The sequence below is a fragment of the Apodemus sylvaticus genome, chromosome 14 (assembly GCF_947179515.1).
Source record: "Apodemus sylvaticus chromosome 14, mApoSyl1.1, whole genome shotgun sequence".
NCBI lineage: Eukaryota > Metazoa > Chordata > Mammalia > Rodentia > Muridae > Apodemus > Apodemus sylvaticus.
In genome coordinates this window covers 47,477,932-47,492,817 of record NC_067485.1, presented here as the reverse complement: position 1 = coordinate 47,492,817, position 14,886 = coordinate 47,477,932, and the positions used below count along the sequence as shown (strand labels likewise).

At 39.2% G+C, this 14,886-nt stretch overlaps 1 protein-coding gene across 1 annotated transcript in view; it reads left to right on the top strand.

Moving 5' to 3' along the window:
* The window catches only part of Amph (amphiphysin), a 202,534-nt gene extending 189,006 nt beyond the window's left edge, over positions 1-13,528 (top strand). The window contains exons 20-21 of the mRNA XM_052157423.1: positions 15-116; positions 12,416-13,528. Of these exons, the coding sequence (XP_052013383.1) occupies positions 15-116; positions 12,416-12,523 (210 nt within the window). The 3' untranslated portion in view covers positions 12,524-13,528. The remainder of the gene's footprint in view (positions 1-14; positions 117-12,415) is intronic.
* Positions 13,529-14,886: the final 1,358 nt, after the last annotated feature.

The following is a 14,886-nucleotide window of genomic DNA, read 5'->3' as shown; positions in this document are numbered from 1 at the left end:
TGAATATGTTGCAGGTGGAAACCCTCCATGATTTTGAGGCAGCGAACTCTGATGAACTTACCCTACAAAGGGGCGATGTGGTGCTTGTGGTGCCCTCAGACTCAGAAGCTGACCAGGTAATGTAAAGGCTGGAAGGGGCATTGGGCCATGTTGGATCTTTCGAGGGTCAGTTGGACAAGTGACTTCCTGAAGCATTTCTATTTTCTAACATGCTTCTACCCAATTCTAAAAAGGTGCTAAGATCTTGCACATTCAGCACTCCATCTTTTGGGATACCCATTTCTAACGCCATTGACTGTCCCTTTCTGTACAATTAGTTGAGATGACCTTTTCTTGTCTCAAGATTTCTTGTTAGGGATGCTATACTTGTAACATTGGGTTTTAGGAAATGCTGACGTCAGGCATGACAGGAGGCATCCTTTTCAGTGGCTGCCCCTTGTGATACGGTAACCCATGGAAAGAACCTTGAAAAGTTTATAAGGACATAAAAATGTTTTGGATCTTGATGGGACCATGCCTACATAGCCTTAGTTAGGTTAAGCCATATTAAACTTTACAACCAATGGTTCTGCCATTATACAACATGGCATTTAAATTATACCTCAATTGGAAAACTTATCTCTTCTCTGAATGATTGGATAATAAGGTGCTAGGAACACAAGATGGCTCCTATTCACAATTTGGAACCTCGTGAAATGGTATGTAAAGCCTGTGTAAACAAACCTACGAGCATGTATTTTACAGAGAAAAGCTATAACTCACAGAGTAATTTTAAAGAAATATATGTATAAGTCTTTCCCTAAAAATAAAGTTTAAACCAACAGCTTTCAAAGTTAATACTTATACACCAAAACTTTGCTCTTTATGATATTTATTTTTATTAAACTAATAAAATTTATTTTAAAAATATATAACTCAGTATTGACATTTTTAAGTCATCAAAATAATTTATAATAGTTAAATGCCTTTTAAATATACATGATATCTTCTGAAGCTGGAAGTAATATGCACTCACCCAGTTTTTAAAACTATTTGGAACATTGAACATGATAGTAGAGAAAAATCTCTTATGAAGTCCTCTATGAAAGGAAATTATGACAATCTCCTGATTAGAAAAACCATTCCATCTCCAAGGGAGAATACAGTGTTACTGTGGCTTCGTAGAATGAATTGGGTAGTGTTCCTTCTGTTTCTATTTTGTGGAATAGTTTGAAGAGTATTGGTATTGGGTCTTCTTTGAAGGGCTGATAGAATTCTGCACTAAACCCATCTGGTCCTGGGCTTTTTTTGGTTGGGAGACTTTTAATAACTGCTTCTATTTCTTTAGGGGTTATGGGACTGTTTTGATTGTTTATCTGATCCTGATTTAACTTTGTTAGATATTTGGTATACAGAAAATTGTCCATTTCATCCAGATTTTCCAGTATTGTTAAATATAGGCATTTATAGTAGGATGTGATGAATTTCTTAATTTCCTCAGTTTCTGTTGTTATATCTCCATTTTCATTTCTGATTTAGTTCATTTGGATACTATCTCTGTGCCCTCTAGTTCATTTGGCTAAAGGTTTATCTATCTTGCTTATTTTCTCAAAGAACCAGCTCCTGGTTTTGGTGATTCTTTGTATAGTTCTTTTTCTTTCTACTTGGTTGGTTTCAGCACTGAGTTTGATTATTTCTTGCCATCTACTCCTTTTGGGGTGTTTGCTTCTTTTTGTTCTAGACCTTTCAGGTGTGCTGTTAAGCTGCTAGTGTATGCTCTCCCCAGTTTCTTTTGGAGACACTCAGAGCTATGAGTTTTCCGCTTTGCACTGATTTCATTGTGTCCCATAAGTTTGGGTATGCAATGCCTTCATTTTCATTAAATTGTAAATTCTCTAATTCTGTCTTGATTTCTCCCTTGACCAAGTTATCATTTAGTATGGCATTGTTTAGCTTCCCTGTATATGTGCACTTTCTGTTTTTTTTTTTTTTTTGTTGTTGTTGCTATCAAAGACCAGCTTTAGTCCATGGAGATCTAATAGGATGCAAGGGATTATTTCAATCTTTCAATTTTTTGAAGACATTTACTGGCCCTTTCACTTGAGGCCTGTTTTGTGACCCATTATATGGTCAGGTTTGGAGAAGGTACCATGAGGTGCTTAGAGGAAGGTACAGTCTTTTGTTTTAGTATGAAATGGTCTATAGATCTGTTAAATCCATTTGGTCCATAACTTCTGTTAGTTTCACTGTGTTTCTGTTTAGTTTGTGTTTCAATGAAAAGAGCAGGTTATTGAAGTCTGCCACTGTTATAGTGTGCAGTGCAATGTGTGCTTTGAGCATTAGTGAAGTTTCTTTAATGAATGTGGGTGCCCTTGCATTTGAAGCATTGTATGTTCAGAATTGAGAATTCTTCTTGGTAGATTTTTTTTCCTTTGATGAGTGTGAAGTGTCCTTCCTTATGCTTTCTGATAACTTTTGGTTGAAAGCTGATTTTATCTGATATTAGAATGGCTTGTTTCTTGAAATCATTTCCTTGGAAAATTGTTTTCCTGCCCTTTACTCTGAGGTAGTGTCTGTCTTTGACATCGCATTTCCTGTATGCAGCAAACTGCTGAGTCCTGTTTACGTTTCCATTCTATTACTCTATGTCTTTTTATTGGGGAATTGAGTCCATTGATGTTAAGAGAAATTAAGGAATAGTGATTGTTGCTTCCTGTTATTTTTATGTTTGTGTGGCTATCTTCTTTTGGGTTTCTTGAGAGAAGATTACTTTCTTGGTTTTTCTAGGGTATACTTTCCCTCCTCCTGTTGGCGTTTTCCATCTATTATCTGTTGTAGGGCTGGATTTGTGGAAAGATGTGTAAAAATTTTTTGTCATGAAATATCTTGGTTTCTTCATCTATGGTAGTGGAGAGTTTTGCTGGGCATAGTATCCTGGGCTGGCATTTGTGTTCTCTTAGGGTCTGTATGACATCTGCCCAGGATCTTTTAGCTTTCATAGTCTTTGGTGAGAAGTCTGGTATAATTCTGATAGGTCTGCCTTTATATGTTAGTTGGCCTTTTCCCCTTACTGCTTTTAATATTCTTTCTTTGTTTTGTGCATTTGGTGTTTTGACTATTATGTGATGGGAGAAATTTCTTTTCTGGTCCAATCTATTTAGAGTTCTGTAGACTTCTTGTATGTTTATGGGGATCTCTTTCTTTAGGTTAGGAAAGTTTTCTTCTATAATTTTTTGAAGACATTTCCTGGCCCTTTCAGTTGAGGATCTTCACTCTCTTCTATACCTATTATCCTTAGGTTTGGTCTTCTCATTGTGTCCTGGATTTCCTGGATGTTTTGGGTTAGGAGCTTTTTGCCTTTTGTATTTTCTTTGACTTATGTGTCAATGTTTTCTATGGTATCTTCTGCACCTGAGATTTGCTCTTCTATTTCTTGTATTCTGTTGGTGATGCTTGCATCTATGACTCCTGATCTCTATCTTAGGTTTTCTATCTCCAGAGTTGTCTCCCTTTGTGATTTCTTTATTGTTTTTATTTCCATTTTTAGATCCTGTATGATTTAGTTCAATTTCTTCTTCTGTTTGGTTGTGTTTTCCTATAATTCTTAATTGGATTTTTGTGTTTCCTCTTTAAGGGCATCTACCTGTTTACCTGTGATCTTCTGTATTTCTTTGAGGGAGTTATTTATATCCTTCTTAAAGTCCTCTATCATCCTCATGAGATGTGATTTTAAAGCAGTGTCTTGCTATTCTGGTGTGTTGGGGTATTCAGGGCTCACTGTGGTGGAAGAATTGGATTCTGTTGATGCCAAGTAGCCTTGGTTTCTGTTGCTTATGTTCTTGCCCTTGTCTTTCGCCATCTCGTATCTCTGGTGTTAGCTGGTCTTGTTGTCTCTGACTGTGGCATGTCCCTCCAGCAAGTCTGTGTGTCAGTACTCCTGGGAGACCAGTTTTCCCTGGGAGGAATTTGGATTTGGAGAGTTGTGGCACAGGGTCAACTTTGGGGTACAGACAAAAACCAGAAAGATCCTGTTCCAGGATGGTCCTTGGTTCTTGGGTCCTGATGGCTCTGGGCAGGTCCCTTTTGAGCCAGGAATTTGAGCAGAGGTTGTGGTTTTACCTGTGCTCACAGGAGTGTCGCCACTTCTGGGAGAACAGCTCTCTCCAAGGGTATTTGGTAGCACAGGATCAGCTCTGGCTTGCCCTTCCTTTTGGTAATAGATTTAGCAATATAAATCAGCTGATGGCTGAACACCCAGGTGCTATGCCTCTATAAGTGTTAAAAATTAATAAAAAAAATTAAAGCACCAAATATATAAGAAAATTAAAGACAGATTTTTTAAGTGATAAATTTATCAAATAAATAATGAAGTGAAAAATATTTCATGCTGGGGCTGGGGAGATGGCTCAACTATTAAGAGTACTGGCTGCTCTTCCACAGAACTCAAAGTTGATTCCTGGAATACATATGGTGGCTCACAACTTTATCTCCAATCTCAAGGAATCCAATACCCTCTTCTGGCCTACAGGGATTGTACAATATGATGGATGCATAGGCCTGAAGGCCAGAGCATACCATGCATATACATAATAATAAATAAAGTTTGACATACAATTAAATATAAAGTGCAAAGAAGGAAATGATAAAAAGATAAATTTACAAAAGAATGCAGACAATAGCACTCAGTAGCCAAGAGTTATAACACATGTCTATATTCCAGCACTCAGGAAGAAGATCTTGATAGGGTGGTTCAGCAGTTAGAGATTATTCTAAGCTACATAGAAAATCCATTATCAAAACATATACACAGAGAGCAATATATTGACACACACACACACACACACACACACACACATACACCACACACACACATGCACCCACACTCACAAATAACCCCAAAAAATAGAAAAGTAAAAAAACAAGCAAAGCCTTACAATTAACAATAGTTAATAAGCCCTAAATTAATTCTTTAAATACACTGATAAAATTATTATGTAATTATTAGACTATTTGTGAGCAAAATTTGATAAAGTAGAGATTAACACTATAGGCAGATCCAGAAACGTCTCTATGCAACTTAAAGTATTTAAACTCTATTTAATTAGTTACTTTTCTCATTACTGTGACATGAGGAGAAGCAACACAAGCAAGGGGACGGGGTCTTGTTGGGAATTGCAGCCCCTGGGGGATGGCAGAGAAGGCTTGAGAGCAGGTGCCTCCGTGGCAGTAGGAATGTCATCTGGGCTTCCTCACTTCTCGGCAGACAAAGAGCAAAGGACATGTCAGGACTTCTCAGATTTCTCAGTTTTCCTTTTTATTTAATTTAGACAACCATGGGATGGTGCTCTGTGTATTTGGGACAGGTTTTATACCCTCAGTTAACACTTGCAGGTAAAGCACTCATAGAAAAGTCCTAAGGGGCCTTGCCAGAGCCTTACACATAGAGAGGCAGATGCTAGCAGCCAATCATTGGTCTGGGTGTGGGGTCCCCAATGGAGGAGTTGGAGGGTGGTCCAGAGGATCTGAAGGGGTTCACAGCCCCATGGGAAGGACAACAATGTTGGCCACCCAGATGCCCCAGGACTCCCGGGGACTAAACCATAAACCAAGGGGTACACATGGTTCCAGTCAAAAATGTAGCAGAGGAATGCCTTGTTGGACATCAGTGGGAGGAGTGGTCCTTGGTCAGGTGAAGGCTCAATAGATGCCCCAACAAAGGGAAATAGAGGTAAGGCGGGTGGGAGTGGGTCAGGTGGAGGGGCATATACTTGGAGCCAGGGGGTAGGAGGAGGGGTTGGGGGTTTTGGGGGAGTGGGAAAACTGGGAAATGTTTTACCATTTGAAATGTAAATGAAGATTATATTCAATTAAAAAAAGAAAAAAAAAAGAAAAAAGAAAAGTCCTAAGGCATGTCTCCTGAAATGCTCTAGGTCTTTACTAATTAATCTAACCAAGTTGGCAATGGAAAGTAGCCAGGGCAAGTATATTCCTTGTCAAACTGATAGCCATAACCATTATTGCAAAAGACGGTGTCTCACTCTTGATGCCTTTACCTCACCATGCAAATGCATTCAGCCTGTTTCCAGTGTCCCCAAAGTCTGAACAATTCTAACTTTGTTCAAAAGTCTAAGTCTGGAGTCTCAACTAAGGCTTGACAATGTTTTAAACACAAGGCATATAAGATCAAAAAAGGAGAAAGGAAAGGAAGGAAAGGAAGGAAGGAAGGAAGGAAGGAAGGAAGGAAGGAAGGAAGGAAGGAAGGAAGGAAGGAAATATTACTAATTCTCACATCCCCAAGAAGAAGGAATGGGAGAAGAGCAAAGAAATACTGTAGCACAGCTGGGCAGAATCCCAGGAGACTCAACACAAAGTCCTGCAATCCCATGCATGGCATCTCAGTATGTGGAGCTATCTTCAATGCTCCAGTCCACTTGGCTGCCCCCACCTACTCCGACACTGTGCCCTCACCCTTCTGTAATCTTCACTAAATGAATGAAGCTTTTCTTGACAGACATCTTTTGCTTTCCCAACATCCCATGAGATATTGCAACTTGGTCTTCACCTTCACAGCTTTCTGAACTATCCTTTTAGAGTTCCATGCAGAAAATCTGAGGCTATATAATGGTAGACTCTGGCTTCTTGGAACCTTGGTATAAACCTTCAGGACTCTGTCATTTGTATGTTGTATGTTTCAAAAATGAATATCCTGTAGAAAAAGCAAAACTCGCTGCCAATTCAAGGTGTACCCTGACTTCCTTGGACCGCAATCACAGTGGGATCTTTGTGCCTGCAAAGCTGAATGTAGGAAAACATTAGGTGGTCCTTATTTGTCAGGATGCACTGGATGTTGTCTTCATTCAATTATCATATGACAAATGAAAAAATTCAAATAATTTTACAGTTTTACAAGCTGGAATCTAATGACCCAACAGTTCTCCTACTTCCCAATACAAAGTTCTGGGTCTTAACATTAATCATGCAAAACTTTTTAACAACCATATCTGCTTTGTCCTTATCTGTTATATTTATACCCATAACTGGTTCAAGCTTTTTGCCTTGGGTTTTTAACATACTCTAGTTTAGATATTATGTCTTAAAATGGCCCCCTGCCAAACAACTTCATCGATTGGTTTTTCATTTTTATTTCAATACTACTCATACTTTCAGGTCACAAGCAAAACACACCCTGATTCTTTGGCGAAATAAAACACAAGAGTCCCATTAGAGTCTTTGTTCCTCACTGCAGCTTCATGGGCACAGCCAGAACTCTTCACCTTCCACATTTTATCAGCATTCTAGTTTCCCTGAACCCCATCAGAATAGACTATTAGGCTGTGTGTAGAGCATCCAAGGGCCTTTCTCACCTCCAAAGTCTTCCACAGCTCTTCCAGAAAACAGTTCCAAACATCTACAAACCACACAGTCAAGGAGTCTCAGTCATAAGCCCATCCAACTGCAATAATTTTTAATATTAGTTTCCAATCTCAACTCTGTGACTAAGTATCAGACAGAATCAGCTTAAGAGAGGGAAGGCTTATTTGGTATCTTAGAGTTTCCATGAACAAACACCATGACCATGGCAACTCTTATGAAAGACATCATTTAATTGGGGCTGGCTTACAGATTTAGAGGCTTAGTCCATTATCATCATGGCGGGAAGCATGGCATTGTCCAAGTAGACATGGCGCTGGAAAAGGAGCTAAGAGTTCTACATCTTAAGCCCCAGGTAGCAAAGAGAAGACTGTGCCACTGGGCATAGCTTGAGCTTATCTAATATCTCAAAGCCTGCCTCCACAGTGACACACTTCCTCAAACAGGGCCACCTCCTCTTAATAGTGTCACTCTCTATAAGTAAGAATTCAAATACATGAGTCTTGGTGGGGGAGGACAGCCCTGTTTCAAACCACCACATTTGGGTTCATGGTTTGAGGAGATACAGTCCATTGTGGCAGAGAAGGCATAGTGGCAGGTAGCTCCATTTTGGTGTGACTGTGAGGCTGAGCTTTCTCTCCCTTGTGTATCTCATAAGAAGGAAATGTAGACTGAAGAGACTCCCCGGATTCATCCAGTTTCCCTCTTTTTCCTTTTTATTTACTCTAGGATTCCAGCCCATGAGATTGTGCCAATCACATTCAGTGTGACTACTCTTCCTTCAGTCAGATCCCTTTGGAAAACAGAGTTCACACGGGCACAACCAATGCTTTGTCATATCAATACCCTAGGCATAAATCCCATCAAGTAAACAAATGAAATTATCCACCACACAAATTACAGAAATGTATGTATTTTGCACTACCTGTAATATTTTTTGAAAAGACAAAAGAGCTAGTTTTTATACTTAGCAATAAACTTATTATTTCTATGCGTTTCTTCATTTTTTCCTGAATATTTTTATTATTTTTCCTCCTTTAGCAGTTTCTTGAATGCTGATCTGCACACAGCTAATCCCATAAACCTGTCTTCATTTACATTCATTTCTAAAGATCCCTCCCTAGGGAACGAGCTCTGAGCTGACCTCTTTTCTCTTAATGATTCAAGATGTTTTCTGATCTCTATTGTTTATAGTTAGAGCTCAGCTGTTGTTTGGTTTACATAGTTTAAATAGTGAACTTTCCAGAATGTTTGTATATTCATGTATAACCAATGAGTTTGAATATGATATGGTGTAGGGTGTGTGTGTGTGTGTGTGTGTGTGTGTGTGTGTGTGTGTGTGTGTGTGTGTGTGTGATTTCCTACTTGGGTTTCATTATCCTTCTTTGACTCATGACATTTGTATTTTTCATTATATGGAAAACTATCAACTACTCTCAATTTTTTCTCCCTCCTTTTTCTTCTCTGTTTCTGAATTTCTAATCTTATTATGTTCAAGGTTAATGCCTAACTGTGTGACTTTTTAAATTTATATATATATACATATATATATATATATATATATATATATATATATATAATCACCATGATAGGTTGGGGGATTTATAATAATTCCACTGTTGCTCTGTGTTTGTTACGTGTATGCAGCGGTCATCCCAGTGCCTGCATTACACTGCAGCCTTTCCACCATGCCTCTGCCTTCCTTCTATTTAGTCTCCATTTCCTTGCTGAGGTTCCCCTATACTGTCTCATAACCACTATCCTTCAACTTAGATACTTGAACAAACTTATAATAACTAATACAGTACTTCTAGATGATTCAGCATTTCTCACTGAGTCAGTATTTCTGATTCCAGATATTTGGAAATCTGTATACCATCAGGGTATATTTCTGTCCATTGCCTTGTCCATAGGACGTATTTTACTAATTTTGTCCTTGGGTCTGGTAACATTTTTATTTATGCTGTGGATTCTGTTTTCTATATCTGAAGGTTAATTTTTTTTGTTCCAACAGGCACTTAAATACTAACTTATTACCCTAAAATTGTTGAAGATTGTTCTAAATTTTCTTAGAATATTTGCCTATAGACTTTTCATAAATTCTTATCCCTAGGAAAATATTTCTACCTCTGAACCATAAGGTACTTTTAGGGAAGTTGTCTATAGAAAGCCTATAGTGCAGTGTTTTGTCAGTTCTCCTAACTTGGTTTGCATTGTTTTTTCATGCCCATTTTTATTTTAAACTTCCTGTATTCATATGTGGCTGTGTGTGTGCATGATGCAGGTACCTAGGTAAGCTGGGCATCAAATATCCTGGCCTGAACTACAGGTGGTTTTGATGTGGGTTCTAACAACCAAACTCAGATACTTGGACCTGAACTCTGGTGCTTACAAGTGTTCACATTCCACACAACATAGGCAATTGCTGATGAGTGGATATTAACCCAAAACTCGGAATACCCAAGATACAACTCACAGACCACATGAAGCTCAAGAGGAAGGAAGATCAAAGTGTAAATACTTGGATCCTTATTGAAAAGTGGATCAAAACACCCATGGCTCACAGCCAAGCAATAGAATGAGAATAGGGTCCCCAATGGAGCAGTTAGAGAGAGGACCCAAGGAGCTGAAGAGGTTTGCAGCTCTGCAGGAGGATCAATAATATGTACCAATCAATAACCCCCAGAGCTCTCAGGGACTAAACCACCAACCAAAGAATGGAGAGTCCCATGGCTCCAGCTACATAGGTAGCAGAGGATCACCATTTCAGACATCAGTGAGGAAAGAGGCCATTTGTCTTGTGAAGTCTCAATTCCCCAGAATAAGGAAATACAAATCAGGAAATTAGGGGATGGTGGGAACACCGGAAGGGGGTATGGGGAGGGGGTTTTCAGTGGGGTAATGTGGAAAGGGGTTAACATTCAAAATGTAAATAAAGCAAATATCTAATAAAAAAAAAAGTGTTCACACTCTTAACCATTGAGTCACCTCTCCAGCCCCACTCAGGATATAAACTCCCTTTATTGGCAGTGCTAAAACTCTCTTACTGCTCTCAGATATTTTACTATTGTTTCTCCCCTAGTTCTTGAAATCTCATTTCTGGATGCAACCCAGGATTTAAATAAAGTGCCCCTGTGCATTTGGGTTGTGCAAAGTGCCTCTTCCTTCCTCCTAGAACTTCCCTGTCCACTAGTATACAGCTGTTCTTGTGTCCTCAAATTCTAGACCCCTGCAGCATGCAGAATGAGGACCATCCTTGGCAGAAAGCTATAGTAACCTGTTCTCACACACAGTGATTCCCTACATGCAAGGGTTAAATATTTCTTGTTGGTTTTTCTGTCTTGGTGCCTTCAGCTAGCTCTGCACATGATTTATGTCCATCATACTATATACAGCTTTCATTTTATAATTATACATTACCCCAAACAGTTGCCAATGTATATTTAGATTCGTATATGCGCATACACATGCATAGTTGTCTGAGTGCTTAGTCTGGGAAGAAGCATTTATTTAATACAAACTCTTCTACCATAATCAAAACTGGAAATTCTTCTCTACCACATATTTTAGGCAGTTTAAGTTTAATTTTCCTTAGCTAAAGATTTATATTGCCTAATAGCCTTCACTTTATAGTTAAAGTTGTATTTCAGAGTAATGGGTTAGAATATATCTTCATTATGGCTTTGTGGATGTCGCTTCTTATCTTTTTGTTCACTATTGAAATGATTTAAAAATGCCTAGTTCTATTTGGTCTCATTAGATTTTAACTCACTGTAAATAGAATCCAATTTAGGCTTGTGGGAGGGGAACTGACCTTTCCTATGCACACTAGAGGCATGGGGAATGTTTACTTATCATCTCTTACTTTAGATATAACTATCCTTCATATGTGTGACATTGTAATTTGAAGGAGGGCGCATTTCCTCATCAGCCAGACTATTATCAGCCAGTTTATTGGGGCAATTTTTCCTTTGCTATTTTTGTGAGGTGGTTTTTTTCTCTCTCTCTTCAAAAATTGGCCTGTCTAAGTGCTCATATTTCTTGTCTTTTTAGAAGCATCAATTTATAGTCTCTGATGATATCAAAGGGAATACATCCAGTCCTTTATTTAATTTTTGAGACCTCTTTTTTATCAGATGTACTTGAGCTTCATGGAGGACTGGTTCAGATTAAATCTGACCATCCCTCTTTGTAAGTGGCTGTCTTTCCTGCCTTAGTTAACATAATAAAGATAGACATTTCTCACAGTTATCCATGTAGTATGTGTCTGTGCATGTTACTCCCTCCAGAGGACAAAAACCTGTAATTCTCAGTTATTGCAGTAGTCTCCCATTGTATAAGTGGCCATCTCTGACTTTTCTATGGCTAAGTGTCTGTTTGTATGCTGGCACCTATGAAAGAAACAAAGTTTATTTAGAAAGAACTTGAGTCTCTAGCAAGAACACCACAGCCTCAACCATCCTTGTAATCTACATGGACAAGAAACATCAGGTATCAACATCAGCAGTAAAGGCAGTGTCAGGCAGCACTTGTCCAGCCTTCAGTAGTGGTGAGCCCTGTATTGGGGGCTTGATTGGGGCTATGCAATATGAGCTGTGGGCAGTGCTTTCTTATAATAAGTAGCACCAGACATTTGGTGGCCATGTCAGCATTATTTTCTAACTTAACCGCTTTAAAATGTTTGGTGTTCCCTGCCACCAAGGGATCATTCCCTCACTCCTCAGTCCACTGTGAAGCACAAGACAGTTGATTGGATTCTTTGCATACCATATTTTCATGTGAAATCTCTTTTCCTTAACAACTTATAACTCAGATAATGCTAACTAAATAGGCCATATACAAAATTAGAATGTTAAAATTTACCTTCAGTTAAGTATGTACAATAATACATAAATTGGTTATTTTCTAAAAAGAATAATGTTTAAATGATCAAAACATACAGTGTTTTGTAGTAGTGTAGCATCCTGATGTCACAGTACTAGCTGAATGTGTGTTATTGTGAAAGTTCTTGGCACTGTGCACTCTGCAGTTTGCTGGACTCTGAAACCCTGTTCTTGTCTTGCAGGATGCAGGCTGGTTGGTGGGGGTGAAGGAGTCAGACTGGCTTCAGTACAGAGACCTGGCCACGTACAAAGGCCTCTTTCCAGAGAACTTCACACGACGCCTGGAGTAGGGCTGCAGATGGTGCAAACGGGTCATGTGACTGGGTTTTTAACCCTTCATGAAATGCGGAGGAGTTCACTATTGCTACTACACTCTTAACAATTGACAGACTGGTGCCAGATGAGGCTTGGGAAGACTGATCAATAGAGCATGTATGCAAAAACTATAAGAGGGGAAAATAGCAAATGAAGGAAAGAGTCCTTACTCTGTTCCCTGTGTTCAGTAGAGGTCTGTTTGTGCTTTGTCTAACCGTGGACACTGGTACTTGATTCCCTTCCCACCAAGTCTAAAGTAGCTTTCTCCAGACCAGACTTTGACTTCTTTGCATCAAGTGTGTGGTGTCAAGTGGTTGCCCTGCAGATGTGATGAGTTATCCTATAGTAAGACATCATCTTACTCCCTTGCCCGATGTGAGCACTTGTTCTCTTTTCCTTTCAAGTTTACTGAGTTTAAAACTAAACAGCTGCAAACGTTCTTAACAGTCTTTTCCAATCACTTCTATATACATATGTATGGACACACAGTCGCACAAGCTCCTGCCCATGCCTGCTGGACCTATGTGTATGCAGATGGCTACATATACATAGCTGATTGCTTCCCTTTCCACTGTAGCTCTCCCTTTCTAAGTGTCATTGATAACACGCATTGCTCTTATTTGTCGGCATTACAGCTGCAGTTTTGCCTTGGGGCAAAACCACTCATCCCTTTGCCAAAACAGTTGACAGTGTCTGTGTGTGTTGTGTGCAGTTCCAGGATGATATAACAGATAGTGCGTCCATGCTGCTACCCCTTTGGAGAGAGCAGGGCCTGGTTGTGTAGCTGCCCAGCTGCTCAGTCCAGATAAATACATGGACCAGCAACTATGCAGTCATCATTTCTGCCTTTATGTGATTGGCTGGAAGAGGGGGCAAAAGAACCTATTTACAAAAGCTCCTATATACTTCCACATTCTATTTATGCAAACTCATCTCCACAGATCATTCTAAAATGAACGTGTGATGTATGCTGTACCACAAATCATCTGTAACAGTTGTGTTCTCAGTGCTGTGTCATTCCAAATAAACCTTTGGTAATCTCCAAGTTACACGGGTTCTTCTACAAGAGTGTTTTTTTTTTTTTTTTAAATCTTGTTCCAGATGGACACACTACTTGAAGCAATTTGTATTGGAGTTGTTATTTGTGCAGATGTTTGTTTGTTCCACCTCTGGGTTGTGCTCCATGGCTCTGCCGCACTTCTCCATCCCTCCATCCCAGTCATTGCTGGTCACTGGTGCTTCCTGGGAACCAGCAATTACTAGAGCGCAAATAACAGCTGTGGGAGATGTCCTTCTGTTGCTGGCTGTGAACACTCAGTCTATGAATCACTGGCAACCATAGGACAATCAGACTCACTACAACTTCATCTTTAGTCACTTTTTTTTGGCATTTTTGTGTTTGTAAGTACATAAAGAAGTAACTCTGACAGCATAGAAAAGTCAACTCATAGAGCTATTGTAGTGAGTGGAGAACATATCATACAAACATGCATCATCTTGAAAAATGTTTCTCAAGAAGTAATAGGGAAATCTCTATTGTTGACCACTGTTACCCGAGGGCTACTTTAAAAGAATGTTTAGTCACTGTGAATGATAATCTACTGAAAGAAAATAAAATTCTCCTGTCCAGTAGCTTTCCAGGGAACTAAGCAAAGTGCAGTGAGGTAACCCTTATAAAGGAACTCACTCCTAAGAGCATATGGGCTGTTGAAAAGTGACTGAACCTATCAGGGCCTTAGGTTTTGTTGTTGTTTGCAGTGTTTGGTATGAAACTCTGACCCTTGCAAATGCTAGATAGTGTATCTGCATACCAGTACATAAAATGGTTTTAATAATAAGGTCTACCTAAACTGTGCAAAGCTAATTGCAACATGTACAGGAGCAGTTACTCTGAAATTCCACTGGGTTCCTCCCCACAGTGGCTGACACAGGACCTAACGTGAAACAGAATGATGTGGCTCAAGTGAATTTCACCCTGAACTTCCTGGATGAATGTATTTAGGTGACCTACTAAGTTCATCCAAGACAACATGCTTTTAGTCATTTAGTCCTATTTTTTTTTTTAAAAAAAAAATTGGTTTTGAAATACTAAACACAAGTAATCAGATTGTTCAGGAAACTAGAAAGATAGAAGAATTGCCAGTGTCCTGAAGAGGAATGAGTGGGTGACCAGAGTCTACTGCCATGCTACAGAAACTGTTCTTATAGTAAACAGACTTTTTTCTTTTTTTTTATTCGATATATTTTTTATTTACATTTCAAATCATTTCCCCTTTTCTAGCTCCCCACTCCCCGAAAGTCCCATAAGCCCTCTTCCGTCCCCCTGTTCCCCCATCCA